General features: G+C 41.6%; 2 protein-coding genes across 3 annotated transcripts in view; one reads left to right on the forward strand and one right to left on the reverse strand.

The window, feature by feature from the left end:
- Window positions 1-19,709, forward strand: part of cenpp (centromere protein P) — an 86,737-nt gene that overhangs the window by 15,561 nt on the left and 51,467 nt on the right. The window lies entirely within an intron of this gene.
- Window positions 2,499-11,496, reverse strand: ogna (osteoglycin, paralog a). Its single transcript, XM_063215074.1, has 6 exons — window positions 10,942-11,496; window positions 9,553-9,643; window positions 7,736-7,900; window positions 5,940-6,142; window positions 5,509-5,601; window positions 2,499-4,500 (listed from the first exon to the last, which is right to left on the reverse strand). The coding sequence occupies exons 1-6, from the start codon at window positions 11,089-11,091 to the stop codon at window positions 4,330-4,332; spliced, it is 873 nt and encodes a 290-aa protein (XP_063071144.1). The 5' UTR covers window positions 11,092-11,496; the 3' UTR covers window positions 2,499-4,329.

Here is a 19,709-nt window from a genome sequence, read left to right on the forward strand (position 1 = left end):
CCCAAGACTGTTCCAGTTGAGAACCACTGGTGTAGTGTATATAGGCTGAGGTGCAGTTGTCATGGTGCTGCATGGTGCTACTAATGTGATTGCCCATCAGGGCCGGTTCTAATGAATTTGGGGCCCTAGGTGAGGACCCTCTCTCCTTTTTGTGCAATTACAAATTGGTATCTGTAAACATTGACTAAATCATTGTCAGTTTGTTGAAGCGAGTGCAGACTCCTCTAACCTGACTCTAACGTGAATGCCGTATTGCCTTGCTCCACACATACCGTGCATGTGGTACGTTTGCGGATGGGAGGCGATAAGGTAGCCAAAAAATAAGCAGGCCAATCCAGATGACTGTCAGGATATTAAGGATAGAGTCCGGATATTAAGACCTCTCAGTCTTAACAAGCCTTTTCCTGTAAGAATTATTCATGTTGGTCATTTGCATTAAGTTTTGGCTTTGCCTACCCTGCTGCATGTAGAGTAGAGTATCATTTATTAATCCCGAGGGAATTAACCCCTTAGCGCAGAGCCTATGTTATAACCTTACTGTCACCAAAATTGTAATGGCTATGTCTTCATCTGTTATTTAAGGCTCTCGGTACTGTCATAGCATTGTTGTTATGATGTAATTGAGTATTTTCAGCAAATAGTGAATAGTGTTCTGTCGAGATATGTTGCCTCGTCGAGATGAGCGACCGGTAGCCTTACTCGATAGTGGTGTCCTATCGATTTGCGCTGCCTCATCTAAATGAGCGACCTTGATTTTCCGTGGAAGATGTTTCAATCGGCCATGGTCCACGTAGGACTGTTTTAATAACCATTACTTTATTTATTTCACGGACAGGGATGTGCAATCGTTCGTGCGGAGTTAAATAAGAACGTGCGGCTGCTGACCACTAAAAAAAGTGAACCTCATTGAGCAAGTTAAGAAACGTGCCATATAGGCCTATGAAAGAGACTGAGCTGAGTTTGCGCAAATACAGGGCTGGAGAAAGTGTTTGGGATCAGGGCCTGGCTACGGGTTTTTTAATGCAGCCATTTGCTGTTGGTTTGGTTTCAATGCGACGTGGGCCTGTCTTGCAAGGCTACATTGCCATTTGAAATTATGTGCTATGGGGATAAACAAGCGCGATTTAGAGATTCCCAGATAGCAGATAGCGTATTGTGGCTTTGTTTTGGCAGATGTCTGTCAATTTATGGGCAACACCTCTTTTAATGACCGGAATCATATTTTCAAAAATCCCCACCAGTGCATTTTCTTATTATTGTACCAAACCAGCCTTAGGCTACTTAACCCATACGAGAGTGTGCAATTTCCGAACGAGTAGTCTACTGCCGCGGTCGCACAATTCGAAAGGCAATCACCCGCGAAAACCGCCGCGAGGGTGTGCGTATGCGTGCGCATGCTCAGTAGCGAAAAGTATCACATCTCGACGGGTCGCTCATATAGACAGGACACCGGCGACCCCATCTGCAGTAAGAGGCTGTCCAGTAGCATACATGCATAAATACAGAAAGACACAAAGACATTATACACAACAATGCACATATATTATGAACGGAAGGCAACTTCATCAATTGATTGATTATTAATTGATTGATGACTGAGCTCATATAGTACATAGTATACCATTATAGGTTATCTTAGGGCAGTCATGGGTGAGCGGTTAGGGCGTCAGACTTGCATCCCAGAGGTTGCCGGTTCGACTCCCGACCCGCCAGGTTGGTGGGGGGAGTAATCAACCAGTGCTCTCCCCCATCCTCCTCCATGACTGAGGTACCCTGAGCATGGTACCGTCCCACCGCACTGCTCCCCATGGGGCGCCACTGAGGGCTGCCCCCTTGCACGGGTGAGGCATAAATGCAATTTCGTTGTGTGCAGTGTGCAGTGTTCACTTGTGTGCTGTGGAGTGCTGTGTCACAATGACAATGGGAGTTGGAGTTTCCCAATGGGCTTTCGCTTTCACTTTCTATAAGGTCATTGCACATCAGCCCTAGAGACTTATCACATGTCTGGCTGCCCCCTTGTACAGGTGAGGCATAAATGCAATTTCGTTGTGTGCATTGTATACTTGTGTGCTGTGGAGTGCTGTGTCACAATGACAATTGGAGTTGGAGTTTCCCAGTTGGGCTTTCAAAAACATGTCACCCTCCTTACTGTCAGAGTATAGGAGGCGTATGGAGTTAACCAAAGCAGTGACTAATGTCAAATTCAGACTATATTCCAGTTGGTGGCAGCAATGCAAAGTCAGGATCTAACGCTCCAAAGCAATATGGAAACCATTTCGTTATTTACTTGGACAGTGCTCAGGTCGTGACTGCCAGTTTGGCTAAAAGAATGGAATAATGCTGACCCACATTTTCCAGAATGTTGTGTCTGTGTGTGAGCGAGACAGAGTATGTACACAAACCTAAGTGCTTAATAAGTGTTTCATTTCGTTCAGGATTCCGTAAAGCGAATATGCAGTAGTTACTGCAGCGACATGTACAAAACACCCACTGCCAAGTTAATTTTAACAGTTTTATTTCAATAATTAAGGATGGCATGACACAATACATACAAAAAAATGCTTTTGTTTACAGCATACTTTGATAATTCACATAGGTAGTTAATCCTAGAATAATACATTGTTTATAGCAAACGTATTTATAAAGGAAAACCAATGTTCTATCCAATGGAAAAATTAAAAAAGATTAAAAAAATAGTTGAGCAACAGTAATTCTGTTTTGTATACCATGGTCTTCACCTATTCAAAAGAGACCTTAAGGCACGTTGGTACCAGCTGCAGACAGGTTCATGCTCATACACAGGGCTCTAAATTGTCACTCGCCAACCGACTAAATGCTGATGAAAATTCAGATTGGCTGGTAGAGAAGAAAGCGTACTACTAGCCACTTTGACTGGTAGTGAGTGTATGTTTGGCTGACATGATTAAGCCAAATTGGCCAGAAAAGAAAAAAAGTTAATTTATATAGCCTTGCTATACATGTGCAGCCGTTTCACTGTGTGTACTACGTAAGGAAGACAAGCGTCAAGATGATGTATGTCTCTCTGGAGCTTGCCTGCAAGCCTGTAGGCTTTTCAGCCATGTGTGTTTTGTGTACATTAGCAGCAGTGTCTCGTGAGATCCTTGTCTAGTCATGCGGATATTGAGATACATTCGGTGGGTCTACCAAAGCTGTGTATGGTGTGAAAACGGATTGAGTTGAAATGGGAAAATGTCCACTAGACACTACGTTACTCCACTATGTAGGAGCAAAACAATGGAACTCGCACCCTACAGTATGTGCACTTACTAAGGGTGGAGTTAACATTTGAACATTGGCCAGATAATTTCAGATGTCTAAGTGATCTGCAAGTCTATGTGGTCTTAGACAAACAAAACTGAGGGGCAGCTTGATGGGTCCTCAGCATGAGGGTTGGACTGCTAGGTTTTTTTTTTCTTACATTGCAACATAAAATGAACACAGACAGCGATGTCAATATCCAGAACTAAATGTAAAAATGTGTAATGTGCTAATGAATCTGTAAAGCCATGGTATAGTTTAAACATTTGGCTTCTAAGTGGTGATAACTCGATTTGTTTTAAGGTGTTTTATAATAGCCACCTTAAAATGTCTTCTTTAAAAATGGCCTACTGTTGCCTTTGCCCATTATTTCATATTTATATAATAACATCAAAGCAGTTTTTTAAATTAAGTACAGTTCAAGTGAAGAAAATTCACAGAATTCTAAGGAAAAGAGGAGAGTTTGACATCACTTCACTTTTGTGAAGAACCTTTTGACCAGGCAGTAGAAATTTTACATACAGGTGACACAAGTGATGTTGCCTTTCAAGAACGACTTGCCGCAAAGCAGTCTATACAACCAAAAACAAATGTGTGCAGTACACTAAAGAGATTACCCAGAGGGACATTCAGAGGGTTACTGTGTGACTCCCACAACTTAGAGACTGGGGAAAAGGGCCCAATCCTGGTGGTTACCAAATGTATATAATTTAACTCAACGTCACCACAGAACCGACTAAATAAACCCATAATGTACTTCTCAAGACTGGAAATATGGTTTACCACATTTCGGTCACATTTACACGTATTTGGATATTTTATTATTTACTGTGTGGATAACAGCCATTTCAACCACTTCCTCTGGCTTACTATGAGATGTGTTGGGCTGTCGGCAAAAATAAAATAAAATCACAATGCTCAACTCCACTAGATACGTGTAAACACAACAAAAAAAGAAAATCATAAACAGACAAGAAATATCTGTTTATAAAAATATCCATACACATGTAAACAAGACCTTAGTGAGTGAGGCTGTGGTTTGAGTGACACTCAGTGGTAGTTTCCAATGGGCAGGGACTTGAGGCAGGTGAAGCTGTTGGGGTACTGAGCCAGGTTCACTGGGTTGCCGTCCATGCGAATCTCATTCATGTTTGGTCGGATGTAGTAAGTGTTGTTTCCTTTGCAGAATGTGTCGTCGCTGACTGAGGATATGTTGTTGTTCTGCACAGAAAGGAGATGATGGATTAATCCCTGTCCTGTGAGGGAGTTATGTCGCAATGCTAAACAAGTTGTGCGAGTTTTTTTTTTTTTTTTTTAAACCCACATATGCTGAAGCTTGGAACAGGGAAATGGAAGCTCCCGGCAATCACTGCTTGATGCTGTTACTCTTTGCCAGGGGTCCCCAAACTTTGTGTGTCTAAGGGCTACCTGAGGGCTACTTTTGTTCAAAATCCTCTACTGATGTCTTGGCATCGTTCCCATAATCTCATATTTAAATTAAGAAAAGCATTAACTGTGACTATATCTGGTTGTCGTCACTGTTTATTAACATCCTTGGTGGCACCTCTGAAGCTCCTGGAGGGCTACCTGGCGCCCGCGGGCACCACGTTGGTGACCCCAGTCTGGACATAGTGCTGTAAGGAATCTAATAGTTGATGTTGTTTTAACCATCAATCGAATTGGTCTTGTAGGCATGGTAAGGGTATCACCCTGATTGCTGATGGTGTCTCAGTTGGCGAGGTACCGTACACAGTTGCTGATCTTAATATCAAACCAGTTTGTGCTGTGATCATTTCCTTTCACTTCAACTACCAACTTTGTTGTCAATGGTAAGGAGGAGACTTGAGAGGAATGTTATCAGTCTCATTAGCCCTTTTCTGGCTCTATGCCAACTGAGCAATTTCCACCCCAAATCACCTTTGTACGCATGGCTGCAAATTCAATTCAGTTCATGCATTCATTCGTTAAAAAAAAATCAGCCAATATAGATTCTGTATAATGTGTGTCATTCTGAGATGGACAGATTTGTCAAACCTATGCCTATGGCAATGTATGTCACAGAAATGAAATCATAAAAACAATGCAGATACAATTAGATCAAAGGGATAAAAATAAAGTATCAGGACTACAGTATATCACGATAAAAGTAGAATGACTCATTAAAAGTGAACATATTTTAGAGTATTTTAAAGTTGAGCGGACAGGCAGCTTCTCTGATTGGCTACTCACCTGCAGATGCAGTATGCGTACACTCTCTGGAATTTGGGGAACAGCCTCCAGCTCGTTGTGGGCAAGGTAAAGGTTCACCAGCTTGACTGTCTTCTGTTGTACAAACACAGAGCAAAAGAGTCATTGAATTAACTGCTCATCAACCTACTTCAGATGGTTTGAAATCAGTTCAAGTTTGTTGACTCTTCAATTGTCATAATCCCTAATATTTGGTTTGGCTGACAAAAATGTTATTCTTTCCTGTAAAATAGCCAAAAACACCACCTTTACTTGAAAACTACTGGCTTGGATGACAAAATGTTATTCTGTCCTGTAAAATATCCAAAAATACCACGTTCACTTCAAAAGTATGGTGTTTAAGTTGTTACTACACTTTGCATTGCTAGGTAGTAACTACATGTATTTCCCATGGAGTTCATGGGGGCCCCCACCTTGAATGCGTTGGCTTTGACACCCTTGGTCTTGAGGTTGTTGAAATTGACATTGAAGGAGATGAGCTTGCCAGGCAGCATGGGAAGCTTCACTAACTGATTCTCAGCCAATGAGAGATCTTCCAGAAGAGGAAGCTTCGAAAAGGCTCCATCCTCAATCTCAGAAATAAGGTTTCCTGTGAGGTCAATCCTTTTCAAGGTGACTGTAAGAAAGAAAAAACAGACACATTGATGCATAATTTGAAAAGCCGTATCAAGGTCAAGATGTTTAACTTCCTTAAAGTAAAACATTGTCAGCAGTCACTTTTGTTTAGCATCATTTTGGTCACATCGTTTCTGAATTCAAGAATCATTTGTTCATATAGCCTCTCTTTTTCTGTTCTCTTCTACGTATGTATGTTAAGAGGCCTTTTGAATATTGGTGTAAAGAGTGGAAAAGGTTGCATTTTAAAATGATCTAATCCTTTGGGATTAATTTGATAATCTCTACTGGAATATAAAACCTCTACATTTTCTTGAGTGATTTCATGTGAAATCAGACACTTCTGCGTCCGACCGACCCAGATTTTAAAACAACCTTATGTGCCTTTTCAGTGGCAAGGTAGAACCCCAGAACTGCATTTGCACGAATCTGGCACTAATATTTAGGGAGAAACAGACTAAGAAAGATTGAATTAAGAGGGTAGGACACCATGCATTCATCTCTGATTATGTTAGTTATGTTGTTTGAAAGCACTTTTCTGGCTCTACAAATTACACAAACACGGAACACGGAACACCCCGCCATCCTGGTGAATTTCTGTTTTTAAACGCGGAAATTGCACTGCTGTGCACTGACCAAAACCATTCTTAGCCCTAACCCGTCAGTAAAGTAACGTTTCTGCCGCTTTACCTTTGCCAAGAACAGGGAAACAAGCAAAGGAAATGGCAAAATTGTGCCCAGACTTTAACCAGACCTGTCACAGGGCGTTGTGGAGCATGTGTTAACACGCAAAGACGCGATAGATGGTTCAATTCAGCTTGTTATCCAAGCGCAGTAGCATGATGCCATGTTGCCGTGGTAATAGACTAGTGTTGGGGAAGAGTACCCCATCTGACATGAGTAACATGACACTCCACCCAAAATGCTAACGCTAATGCTAATTGGGCAAAGTGTCAGGTGGGGTAACACATGTCAGATGGGGTAGTCTCCTCTTATACTACTCTATTACTTCCTCCTCTACTTCCTCTAATACTACTACTACAAGTTACTACAACTCATTTCATTCATTAAGACACATTTTCTCTGAAATGAGTCGAGAACTTAACACACTAGCTTCACTTGTCATTCATGACATTTCAGGGTAGGTTCGGACAAGACATTAGCCGTTTTTAAATATGTATTTTTTGCTATTCAATTTTTAATACTTTAATATCACATGTGTTCCTTGTTGTTTGTGTAATTGGTAGAGCCAGAAAAGAGACCGACATATTCAAGGATAGATTATTTCAAAGTGTCTGATTTCACGTGAAATGACCCAGCTTCAATATTGCAGGGGAAGCAGGGCAGCCGGGTTGCGTCTTTCCTGTATGGGTTCATGGCTTTCATGTATTGTTACGGAAATGTTTTGTGTTGCTGTCTGCTTTACTTAGGTCAAGCATCCATCAAGGGTCAATAGCATGCTGCATTTGTAGACAGGCGAAGGCCTAGATTAAATGATTGAATGATTGAATGTCTTCGAACATTACAGAATTGCACATTTCTTTGCCCATTTTCTTTTTTCTTTCATTATTTGGGTCTATAACATGAAGCTCACCAATGTCCTCAAAGTCTTTAGCTGTGATCTTCTTGATCTTGTTGTAGCGGGCATAGAGGTAGGCGGTCTCCTTGGGCAGGGCGGGCACGTTGGTCAGGTCCGGGCTGACCTCCTCGCAGTACACGGACCCCGTGAGGCACACACACAGTAAACATGTGGGCAGATCTGCAATAGAATAAAAGGGTCCATCACTACCATAGCCTAGTGCAGTGTTTCCCAACCTTTCTTGTCTCTAAGCCTTTTTGTTGTACCTCAAGTACCACTAGCCCAAGCTCTCTATATCTATTCCTTTATCCCAATATGACTATGCTCCATTCTCCATGTATCCCCTGAGGTGTGCTCGCGTACCCCTAGTGGTACACGTACCCCTGGTTGGGAAACACTGGCCTAGTACACTAGACAAACCTACCTAGCGGAAGAACATATTGTTTTCCTTGGAGAGTTGGTCAATAGGGCTGGGTAAAATAATCGATTCAATCGATAATCGATCGATATCATTTAAAATTCACATAATCGATTCACAGGGCTCAAAATCAATTTTTTTGCTCTCTTTCTTTTTGTTCTTTTTGTTTCATTTAAGTCTATGGAAAATACCCAGTAGGTATTAGTCAATTAGGCCTAGGCCTACTTATTACAAATTAGCAATCTGTTAACACTGTCAAGCCACAGCCCTTTGACATTTTTATATAAAAATAGGCAACAGCATCTTTTGGGGGAAATCCTTGCACCAAAAAGGGAACGGATTGAATCGATTCGGAGTGAATCGAATTGAATCGAATCGAATCGTGATTAATCGATTCAAAACCCTAAGAATCGAAATCGAATCGATACAGGAACATACCTGCAATACCCAGCCCTATTGGTCTAGTTACCCCACCATCTGAGATCATCCAAAAGGACCCAAACCCTACTTGTCATGATATAGCCTGGCGTGCTAGTGTATCACCATTTTTGTGGTGCCATTCTCAACCCAAATACCAGTCCAAGGGCATTTCTTGTTCATTTTTGTCTTTGAGTACCATGAAAAGTACTATACAAAACAGATGTATCATTATTTATTATTATTAATTTCTCTGTCATATCTTAAACTACTTCATAATACTAAAGTATTGTTGGTGAGCCTGTGAAGATTCTCATTCATCAAAATATCATGATGGACAAAACAGTTCAGTCCTAAAGCAAGTGGACTTGTTTTTGGAATTCGGACATTTCATCTTTCATCCAAAAAGTTTCTTAACGTCTTGCCTGATGATCAAGCCAGGTAGGAAAGGTATATTTGGTGTTGAGCTCAGAGCTGAAGAGGGCTGAAGAATGTTCAAATTGTCTCTAAGTTTTAAAACAATTTTAAGTCACAAACAAATGTACTCTTTTGACAGTATTGGTTGATCAATCTTGACAATAAAACGATAGTTTTGTACAGTTTAATACAGTATTGCCGTATTAGTGTCTTGGCACATGCTTGTAGAGGAGGACCAGCATTCATTTGCAGTGTTTTTGCATTTGACTGCAGTATCTATTTTGGCCACAATCTACAGAGAGCAACTTTTTAAAGCTTGATTTTGGTGTGGTAGTAGTAGCCAATTTCTGTGCTAACCACAATGCGTATTCTATACTGTATCAGTGATTTAAAAAAAGTAATATACAGCCAGACCAATTTAGTATGTAAACACAGCAAAAGTGGTAGTGGTACATGAGAGTTTACAATTGCACATCTTTTTTACAAGCAAAACACGGCTGTTAAAATGTAGCACACATCCCCTCTCACACGGCTCGTAAATCACCCCAGCAAGTGTCTCCCTCAGGAGGAGCTACTTTACCATCAGCTGAGCTTGCGGCTGAGTCGTCTGGTGCATCAGCCGGCAAGAACACAGAGTCAGAGTCGTAGTCTGTCAGAGCCGTTACCTCTCTCTGCGTTTGTGGAGGAAAATAGAGATTGGTACTGTACATTCATGGCAGCTAGTAACAGAAAGGCAGTAGCACTTCTTCCAATAAAACAGCTCAGAGGTTTCAAGTGTATCTAGCTTACGAGCAAACCTGCTCATAAAAAAAAGATAGCCGACTTCATGGAACTATTCCCTCATCACGTGGGCTCTCACTCCCCTCACTCCCCCCCTTCTTTCTGTCTGTGTTTTAAAACAAATTGCTTCTTGTTTTGGTAAACTTAAATAGTCCATATCCACACCCTCTAATGACAAAGGCAGCTGGAATGTTATGGACAAGAGAAGTGAGGGTCTGTTGAACCTGCTGGATGGCCCTTGCCTGTGTCAGGTCTCCAAGTTCTGACCTGTGGGTTGGATTGCACTTTAAACTCACTCAGCTGGAGAATGCTGCAGCCAGAGGAATGTCTCTGACTGCCCAGTAGTCCCCCAGTAGTGCAAATCTGGTCTTGTGTAGTGCTGCTGACTAATCACAGTCAGAATCAGCCCAGGCAAGAACTCAGAACTCAGAACCTTGAACCCAATGCTCAGTACCTGGAACTCAGAACTCAGAACTTGGAACCCAGGCAACAGCTGAATGGAATGCTGAGGTTCTGAGCGCCTCATTGGGTGGGATGGGAGACGGAATGGAACAAATCAAAGGAGCCAGCTACTCAGCTATGAACAGTCTTAATCAGTCACTGTTTATATTTGTACAAAAATGTCTGGGCCAGCATGAGGAACCAATCTGAATGGACAATGAAAATAAACAGCCACGCTGAAAAAGGCTCCTGTTGAAAGCCTAATTGCCAAACCAGACTGCCAAACCAGACTGCAGGTTTAAGGCATCTTATGTGTTCAATTTTGTTAGTTTTACTTGTTGCAGCATGTTAGTCTTCATTCATGTGGTTACTGTTAGGGTGAAACTAATACAACTACAGTCAAATATACTCATCTGTATCTTTCATTTTATTTTACAACTCTAACACAACTTGCTTTTTGGATTCAGTCAAAGATTTCAAGCATTCTTGCATGCATTTGTATGCACTGATTCTACATATTGCACTTAATATGACCATACAGCCAATGTAACCATTTAAGTTGCAAAACTAATAACAGTGAGTTTTCAGCAGCAATTAACAGAACAACACATGGTACACAAACCTAGAAAATACCTTGATGAAGACTTGCATGCATATGCATTCACACTCCCATTTTCAAAGCAAATACTGTATAGAAAATGTGCCAGTGCACTACAATAATGCAAACAATACAAAAGAGACATTTTACCTTGGACCTTGAGTCCAGGTAGACTTCCTCCTTAAGTTGTATATCCTGTCTTGAGTGAGCTCGGCGGTGGTGGTGTTGCCTCGCTGATGCTGAGAGCACCCATAGCACAAATATAAAGCTGAAAACCGTAGCCCTCGGTATGTTTCCCATCTTCGTCCTGGAGCTAATATGTGTGTAGTGCTCGGCTCGCTGTGTTGTTGGAAGTGCTGTATGGCTGTGCAGGCTATTTTCCTTGCGCCTGGGAGTAGAGTGGGAATCTGTCAAATCAGTATTTAAAGCCTGTACGAGTAGCTGCCAGGGGATTCTCAAGCTGGAGTTTGGTGGAACAGACTTTAACCCTTCACGTCCTGGACTGGTCACATCAGACCTCTAGTCATTCAGCTGCTGTTGCTGCTGCAGCACCAAGACACCACTTTTACTGCTTTTCTGTTTTTTTTCTCCTCCTGTTGGCTAGAAGTGTACTGTGGGGATTAGTGTTCCCACAGAATGCACAAGGACAGCAAAGCAACAAAGGCATAGTGTCTTCCCTGCTGTATTTGTAAATCATGTGTATTCTGGCGTAGCTGGTCACATCAATAACTTAAAGGCAAACGTTTAGTCTAGATAAGAGGGGAGTCATATGTCTATAGTTACTGCATATATTAAGGAAGTGATATTTAAGCAGCCATTTCCTCCGTAAGTGTAGTAAAAAGTTTAAATGACTGTTCGGGTTTCAATGTGTCATCATCTCTACATCCTTAAGGATCATATGGACGGTCTGATAGCTCTCACATCTTTTCCAAACCAATTCCAGTGGCATTGGTTTTCACTACGTTCACTGTTTTCATAAGCAGCCTGATTCACTGTTAATAGCGATCTGGCCACATCTCCGTAACGTTAACTGGAAAAGCACTTATCCCCCCGGCCGGCACCTGTGTGCATTTGTGTCTGTTCTGCTCAGTGTCTACGTTGAGAGCTGTGCTGTGGGCTCTGCTCAGGATTTTCTGGAAAGGCTTCATTGGCTTGTGCCGTCCTCTTGCAACTCTAAACAAAATTATATGGCGGTAAAACATGCTCCTTTTTCACCTTAAGCATATTTGAAGTTGCATGGCATGTGGTTGACATTGCATATGCAATGCATCATAGAATTTGATGGTCCTGCAGCATGGAAGTTATGAATTCATTGCAAAAAAAATAAAACATGGGCAGGTAACTCTTCCTGACAGTTAAACCATTAAACCAATGCATGTAAAAATCTGCTCTATTTTTTTACACACATCCTTTTACCGAGTAAAACCAACGAGTCCAAAGAACTCGACATTTTCGGGAGTGGAAACGAGTGGCCAGAATACCAAGCAGCCAGCCTTACAGGTGTGTTAGCAATTATCAGAACTTGTAAAAATTTACTGTTCTGGGAATGGCGCCAACAACTGGAAAATGTTTTTACAGGAAAATGTTAATTTTCTATAGTACATTGCCCTGTCAGGGTGGTATTTGTTGCGTGGCTGCATGCGTTCAGAAGCTGTAGACCAGCTGTAGGCACAGCAGTATATGAGTGTGCTATAGAGGCATCACATAGCGACTCTTGCTCTGTCAGGGGTCTGCGCAGCCACTGACAGAAGAAGTTAAGCGTGAAGAGTTAAAGGTACACTGTGTAAGATTTTTTGTTGTTTATTTCCAGAATTCATGCTACCCATTCACTAATGTTACCTTTTTCATGAATACTTGCCACCACCATCAAATTCTAAGTATTCATTATGACTGCAAACATTGCACTTGTCATACATGAAAAGGGAGATCTTTCTCCATGGTTCCCAATTATTAATTTCCGGAAATAGCCATTGTTAGCTGCAAAAATTACTGTACTTGGACCATACTAGAAAATATTTGCTTATTACTTAGTAAAACTTTCATGAAAATATCAAATTTGGCAATGGGCACCCCAGTTTCAATTAGCAGCATAGTTGCAGTACCTTTTTTGACCATTTCCTGCACAGTGTACCTTTTTAAGGTTAGATATGAAGCATCTCTTTATCTGGTAGTAACAGAGCTCTATATGTATATTGGTCTAAAGATATTACATTTCCATATGGTATGGAGATTTTGGGAAAAGGAAACCAGTTTTATTTTGGATTCAAAAGCAAAAGACAAGCAATAGTTAACAGAGGAATGGTTTCAAAAGGTTTGTTTGAGTACGGTCTGGTATTGGGGTCTACTGTAATGGTATACCTCAGTGGTTCTTAACCTGGAGTGTGGGGCCACCTGGGGCGGTGCCAGAGATTGTAGTGGGTCTGCAGAATTGTGGCTGCGTTGAGGTTGTGACTAAAGTTCTGCTTGTGAACAATTGAAAATATGTCTTGTATTAATTCATATTTTGAAGAGTCATTATAATTAATCACATCCATTTTTAGTGCGCATATACTTGTAGAAGTGGGGGGGGATCGTTGCTTGTCTCGGGCACAGGTAAGGGGGGCTTTAAGAAAAATGGTTAAGAACTACTGATGGTATAACTGATGCACATACATCATGCTGTCTGAGCTCTGCCTGGATTGATGTCAAGCAGCAAGACGCTTTGCCAAAATGCACTCTAAAAGCTGAAACTTGTCTTTAATATATTTATACAGACTGCCCTTGTGGTGTCTGTGGCTTGCCCTCGATGGTGATTATGTAACCCGCAGTTTCACTACGAGTTCTGGACGCATGGGCAGTGGCAGCCACTCAGACTCACTCGCATCCACTTGCAGCTTTCGTTTAATCACATGCTGCAGCATGCCTGAAAAAAGAAAAGAAAAAGAAAAAAGTCGGCACTCCATCAGCCTGTGCAAAGGATGAAAGAAAAGCTCAAAGGATGGAATCTCACAGGAAGTGAACACTAAAACACTTTCATTCTGAAATGTCAACTTTGAATCCAGAGACTTGCGTTTCCAGAACTACAGTAATAAACTAGACGATATTTTGTTGATCATTTCTATATAGTTCCTAATAATTTTAAATGAACACAACAATACCCTTTGTTGTTGAAATATACAAGAGGAAAAGATACAATTTAAAACAGAAGATAAAGGAAACCACATGGAAAATTTGAACAGGGATGATTGAGATGTCCGTAGAGAATGAGAAAATTCTGATGTTCTTTTGGCAGTACCGTGTAAACAACAGGCTCACTCAAGCATAAGTATACCTCTTTGTGTGTGAGTCCTAAAAACAAACAAATGTACAAGGACCACACGCTCGTGCTTTACATGTTCCAGTAAATCTGTACTAAAAGGAACAACAAGTGTGGTCTTTCAACGTTGTATTTTTGGCAGTATGTCCCACAGGATAGGCTGTATTCAAGGTCAAAGTCATTTGAACACCACACACACACACACACACACACACACACACACACACACACACACACACACACACACACACACACACACACACACACACACACACACACACATTCTTCTCTTCAAACTAATGGACAGGACCCACCTCAACAGATACTGTACATTGTATTTCATTAGCAGTTTCATTGCACTTCTTCGGTCACTGATTTTTAGGGAGTTGCTGCCATACACTCACAAAAGTGAGTCGGTCAAAGTCAGTCATTACCAGAGTTCCCCTTTCCAGCTGAGGTTAGGCAGTTGCCTAGTTTGCTTACCTGGTTATGACGGACCTGGGTAAATTGCCCCGGTTGTTTTCCCAGACCTCCCAAAGGGACACTTTGGGGGCAGTAGGGGGCTTTACTCACGTGTGTGTGTGTGTGTGTGTGTGTGTGTGTGTGTGTGTGTGTGTGTGTGTGTGTGTGTGTGTGTGTGTGTGTGTGTGTGTGTGTGTGTCTATAATGAGAACCAGCTGCAATTAAATGCCGGGGTGAAAATGAGTGTAACAGTAAGGTGTGCTTGAAAAACATGGACGCTGCTATGTTGAAATTGAGGGGGTCCCCTAATTTTCATCCCCCCCACTTTAATCATCATCATCGTCCTCTGTGCCCCCCCCCACCCCCACCCCTGTGAAGCTTGGACCTGTGCAGAATTTCAACTGATCTACCCCTTGGCTTGCCAATTTACCCCTTGGCTTGAGGGTACCCACCGACCCAGGCCGTCGCTCAAACGGCTAGGGCACTGATCGCTACCTCATCATCATCATCGTCCTCTGTGGTCCCCCATTGTGAAGCTAGGACCTGTACAGATTTCAACTTGGCTTGACAATGTATCCCTTGGCTTGAGGGTACCCAACGGTCCGGCCGTCGCTCAAACGGCTAGGGCACTGATCGCTACCTCAGAGACCCGGGTTCGATTCAGGCCCGAAGGCGTTTCCTGATCCTCCCCTGGCTCTCTCTCTTTCCCATTATTGTCCTGTCTTCTCTCAAACTGTCAGGTCCAATAAAGCCAAGAAAAACAGAAAAAAGGAAAAAAAAGAAGATACCCACTGAGACTGTCTCTCTGATGTGTTGTGGAAGTGTGTTTTAACAGTTTCGGCACATTGTCCGCAAAAGCCACCGCTCCATTCCTCTTGGGTGGGACTCTGGGAACTGTCAGTAAATCCCTAGCAGACAGACCTACCATAAGAGCTTGAGAAGGGACATAAAACGACAAGGTGTGAGTGACGCATAAGGGCGCCAACCCATTAAGGGCCTTTAATACCAACAGGGGGCCTTTAAATCTCTCTCTTGAAGAATGCAGGTAGCCAGCTAGGCGCAGTTCAGATGGTACGCTAAATCTCTTCTGAAGTGTGCAGGTAGTAGCCAGCACAGACAGGCCAGCCAGGACAGGGGTGGTATGCTCCCGGCTTGTTTTTGTCTGGAGTCAAGTAGAACAGCTGAATTCTGAATTAGCTTTCCCTTCTCAATACACTGCACATCTGCCAGCACTTTGAAAAGAGATGACCTTGGCCAAGGTTAGACTTTTGGAAATTTTTAACCGAAGCTGAAGCTGGCAGTTTTTCATGTTTGATTTGAGAAATATGTGAAGACACCAAAAGATAAAAACAGACTTCCGTTCTGTCCCTGTGTGAAATATTTTGAAACAGATGTGAACTCACTTTTGTCTACCAGAATACTTCTGGGAGGTAAATGCTCTATGTAGTTTAATCTGGTGAATTAAACAGTCTGGGATGTCAGTTGTGAACTTGATAGTTTTAAATGAAAAATAAAAAATCGTTTTAAGGATTGGTGTGTTTGGAAGACCTTGACTTGTTTCTCTATCACAACACACATGATCCATAATTGTATCACATCGAATAAGGTCATGATCACGAAAGATGAACGTTTGCCATGCTTTATTGGCATCATGCCAATTTATCTTAGAAGGCTTCTTAAAAATTAGATCTCCTGGAAAAACTGTACAAAAGCCATATTATTGGACATGTCCGTGTAGACTCTCCTCCATACTTTGTAGAGCTTCTTGAATGATTTAATTGCTGCATGGAAAGAGGGATTGCAAACTGCATCTGAAAGGCAACCCCCATTAGATCTTGTTCTCCTACCCCACACAACACAAAGAGCAATCCTGACTTAGGTTTGTGGTTTACTCATTGTTTTTATAAGTGAATCATAGTACTGGTAGGTATGCAAAAGAGCATTTACAATACAGTCTACTTGAGAAGCAAGGCTGACTCAGATTTTCATTGGCTCTCTGGAAATACCTCTAACCCATTGTGACTAATTGTTTAGGCCTGTCCTTGTTTAATTCAATTGTCCATTTGGGATCTGACAGATACTGTAGGTAATTGATTTGCATTGTATTCACAATATATTCTCAGCCATACCCATCTTATAGTTTCTTTTGGGCCAGAGAACCCTTTCTATTGTTTAACAGAAAAATAAGTTCTGTTCAGATTGGTGGTTTTGATAGTAGAAAACACCTGACCAGAGAATTTTTCAAAGATAAAAAGCCAACCAGATGTTTCCCTAAAAAAAACACTGAGCATGTTTTTTAAACTAAGGGATAACCTTCTGGTCGAAGCCATGAAGCTAGTTTTTTTCTTCCAAGTCATGGCGGGGTGTTAGCTACAGAAGCAGACTTTCAGGTACAGAAAGTTTGAAATTCCCACAGACTCTAATGGTAACCACCAAACAATTTCACACTTAAAATAAATACAGACCTACTTACAACCTAGTTCAAAGATAGATTTTTAGTTTGTGAATTTTGGTATTATCCCCGACAATCATATGTTGTGACTAGTGTTTTAAACGCCATAGTACATAGTATAACCAAGTGTAAGTTTCGAAAGTTATTAGGAGCCTGGTTGGCAGGGCTATCATGATTGACAGTAGTGACCTGTTCCTTCAGAACTTGGAACGCCACAAAGGCAATATTAGGAAAAGGCTGAAATTCGGTTGTAGCCTGTTCTTACCTGCCTACAATACTATTTGTGTAGAGAGGGTGTGGAACTGCTTGATTGAGAATGTATTATAAGTGCAAGGGGTGAACTCTGTTGAAATTTGAAATGTGCCTCTGATTTTACCCAATCACTAATGTTTGGTCGTGACATGAAATCTGTTCTCCCTGTCCCTCCTCCCTCCCCTGTTCGCTGTTCGGTCATGTGCTCTGGTAACACGAGTAACCTCTTCCCAGAACCCACTTGAGCATTACTTCTGAGGGACAGCAGAGTATTGTAACATTTCTAATATGGCAATGAAAAACACTACTGTTCATCAAAGACTACTTTGAGTAGATAATGATGTGTGCGCAAGGGATGCTTTTTGTTCGCTGGGTGTGATGACCATGAAATTGGATGAAGGCATCCATAATATAAAGCTGGGAGCCCAGGAGAGAGTCTGACTGATAGTCATCTCCCAACTGGACCCTTTTTTTGGCATACCATAGAAAATACCACAGCTCAGACACGTCGGGAAGGTCACAGGTCAGGTCATGTCCTTTGAATAGGTCACTCACGACGTATAGCCTGGGGTGAAGGGCATTTGAATGACATGATGGGACCTGTTCCATTTGGGGTTGTTGGTCATAAGGATGTTGTGGCTGGTAAAAACTAAGTAAATGGAGTTCAGCCACCTCTCAAATTTGAGAAATGCAGTTTATTCACCTCAGAGGACAGGTGAATACTTATCCACCTTTTTTTTGGAAAAATATATATATTATTATATTATATATATTATTATATTATATATATTATAAATATATTATTCTGGTCTTTTTTTATTAGTTTATTCATGACAGGATGTTGAGCAATTTTGACAGGAAACGTGCGGGAGAGAGAGAGATGGGGAAGGTTCGGCAAAGGACCCAGGCCGGAATCAAACCTGGGTCACCGGCGTAGCAGCCCTGTGCCCTACCGTTAGAGCTAGGGTAGGGGCACCTTTCAATTAAATATGATTGAAGTCTTCTGTTTGATGCCATTTTCTTTAGGCTACACTTTAAAACAAAGGATTTTGGCCCCAATGCTTAGTTAGTAGCATAAACTTCTGAATCCACTTTGCTGTCTCATAAACTTGACCAAATTATTTGTTTTATTCACTTCATGAAGCTACGGTACAACTGGTTTTAGTCTTCCCTGCAATACTTCCCTTGTAGGTTTTCAGTGTTTCCCACAGAAATTTTGGAAACTATGGGGGCAGCCAGGATTTTTTTTCCCGGGGGGGGGGGGGGGGGGGTCTTTTCACGCGGCGCCTTTAGGGGGGGGGGGGGGATGTATTTACGCAGAGCGTAAATGCCAAAACGGCAAAACAATGAGTAGTACAGTATGACATTGGCGCATGGAGAAACTATAGGCCTACATTTCACAGCCCATTTATATTTTGAGAAATAAGGCTACACAAGATTTTACCCATGACATGTATAATAGTAGTACATAAAAAAATAAAAATGCAGTACAGTGAATCATTTGTGTTTACAAACACAGTTTCATTTCGTCCCTCATGCAGGGGTCTATGTAATGAAAAAAATAATAAAACAAAATAGGAGCAAAGGTAAGAAATTTAAGAGCACTGTGAAATTGTTAACGCACAAGACAAAAAGGGTCCCAGTGGGCTTTCAAAGCAATATATAAGCAATATAATACACCAAATCTAATAATGATAATAAAATCTCGTAAAAATAATAATTGCCTTGGTTGAATGTCAAATTGCTCCAGTTCATACAGTCAGTGAGCCTGCTTACTAAATGGCATGTTAACAACACGCCCCCCTTTACCAACGCGCCCCAAAACCAAAAGTTGTTTATCTAGGCATTGACTGTAATGCCGCTTGAGACTCATTCAAAAGAGGCTCGGAATTGTCAACGTCTGACAAGTGGGGGTTTTCGGAAACTCGCCATTTTTTCACCACAGCAAAACCAAGTCGTATCGCTTAGACTTCCAACATAGCTTACACACTGCAATGCCAACAACACAACACAAATAGCTAAAGTGTTCACAACACAGGTCATGTGAGCGCGTGTAGCGATTCCCTAACAATGGGAACGGCTGGTCGGCGTCTTACTTATCCATCTAAGAGGCAGATAATACTCAGATGTCTTGATCATGATGACATTAGGGGAAAAAATACAAAAATGCATTTTGTATAAAATCGTAGTTGCACAACACGGCGACAAGCAGAATAGTAAAAAAAAAAAAAAAAAAAAAAAAGATATTGTAAGGTTTGGGGAAGGGCGGGGATGCGCCATTGCGACGTAATTAACATGCTATTACAAGACACAGTACACATGTCGTCCGTGTGACAGCCGACACATTAAAAGAAATGGCTACAAGAAGTTCATGAAAATAAATCTAAATATTTGTTACTGATTTGAGCGAGTGAAGAGGGACGACAACTTAAGTTTCATGCGGAAAAACGCCGAAGC

Source organism: Engraulis encrasicolus, chromosome 14 (genome assembly GCF_034702125.1).
Source record: "Engraulis encrasicolus isolate BLACKSEA-1 chromosome 14, IST_EnEncr_1.0, whole genome shotgun sequence".
NCBI classification, from domain to species: Eukaryota; Metazoa; Chordata; class Actinopteri; order Clupeiformes; family Engraulidae; genus Engraulis; species Engraulis encrasicolus.

Coding starts and splice junctions, on each gene's coding strand:
- ogna (XM_063215074.1), bottom strand. CDS start 11,091: ATGGGAAACATACCGAGGGCTACGGTTTTCAGCTTTATATTTGTGCTA. Junction 9,644..10,941: donor ACCTGGACTCAAGGTCCAAG/GTAAAATGTCTC, acceptor CCACAAACGCAG/AGAGAGGTAACGGCTCTGAC. Junction 4,501..5,508: donor TACGCATACTGCATCTGCAG/GTGAGTAGCCAA, acceptor CTTTCTGTGCAG/AACAACAACATATCCTCAGT.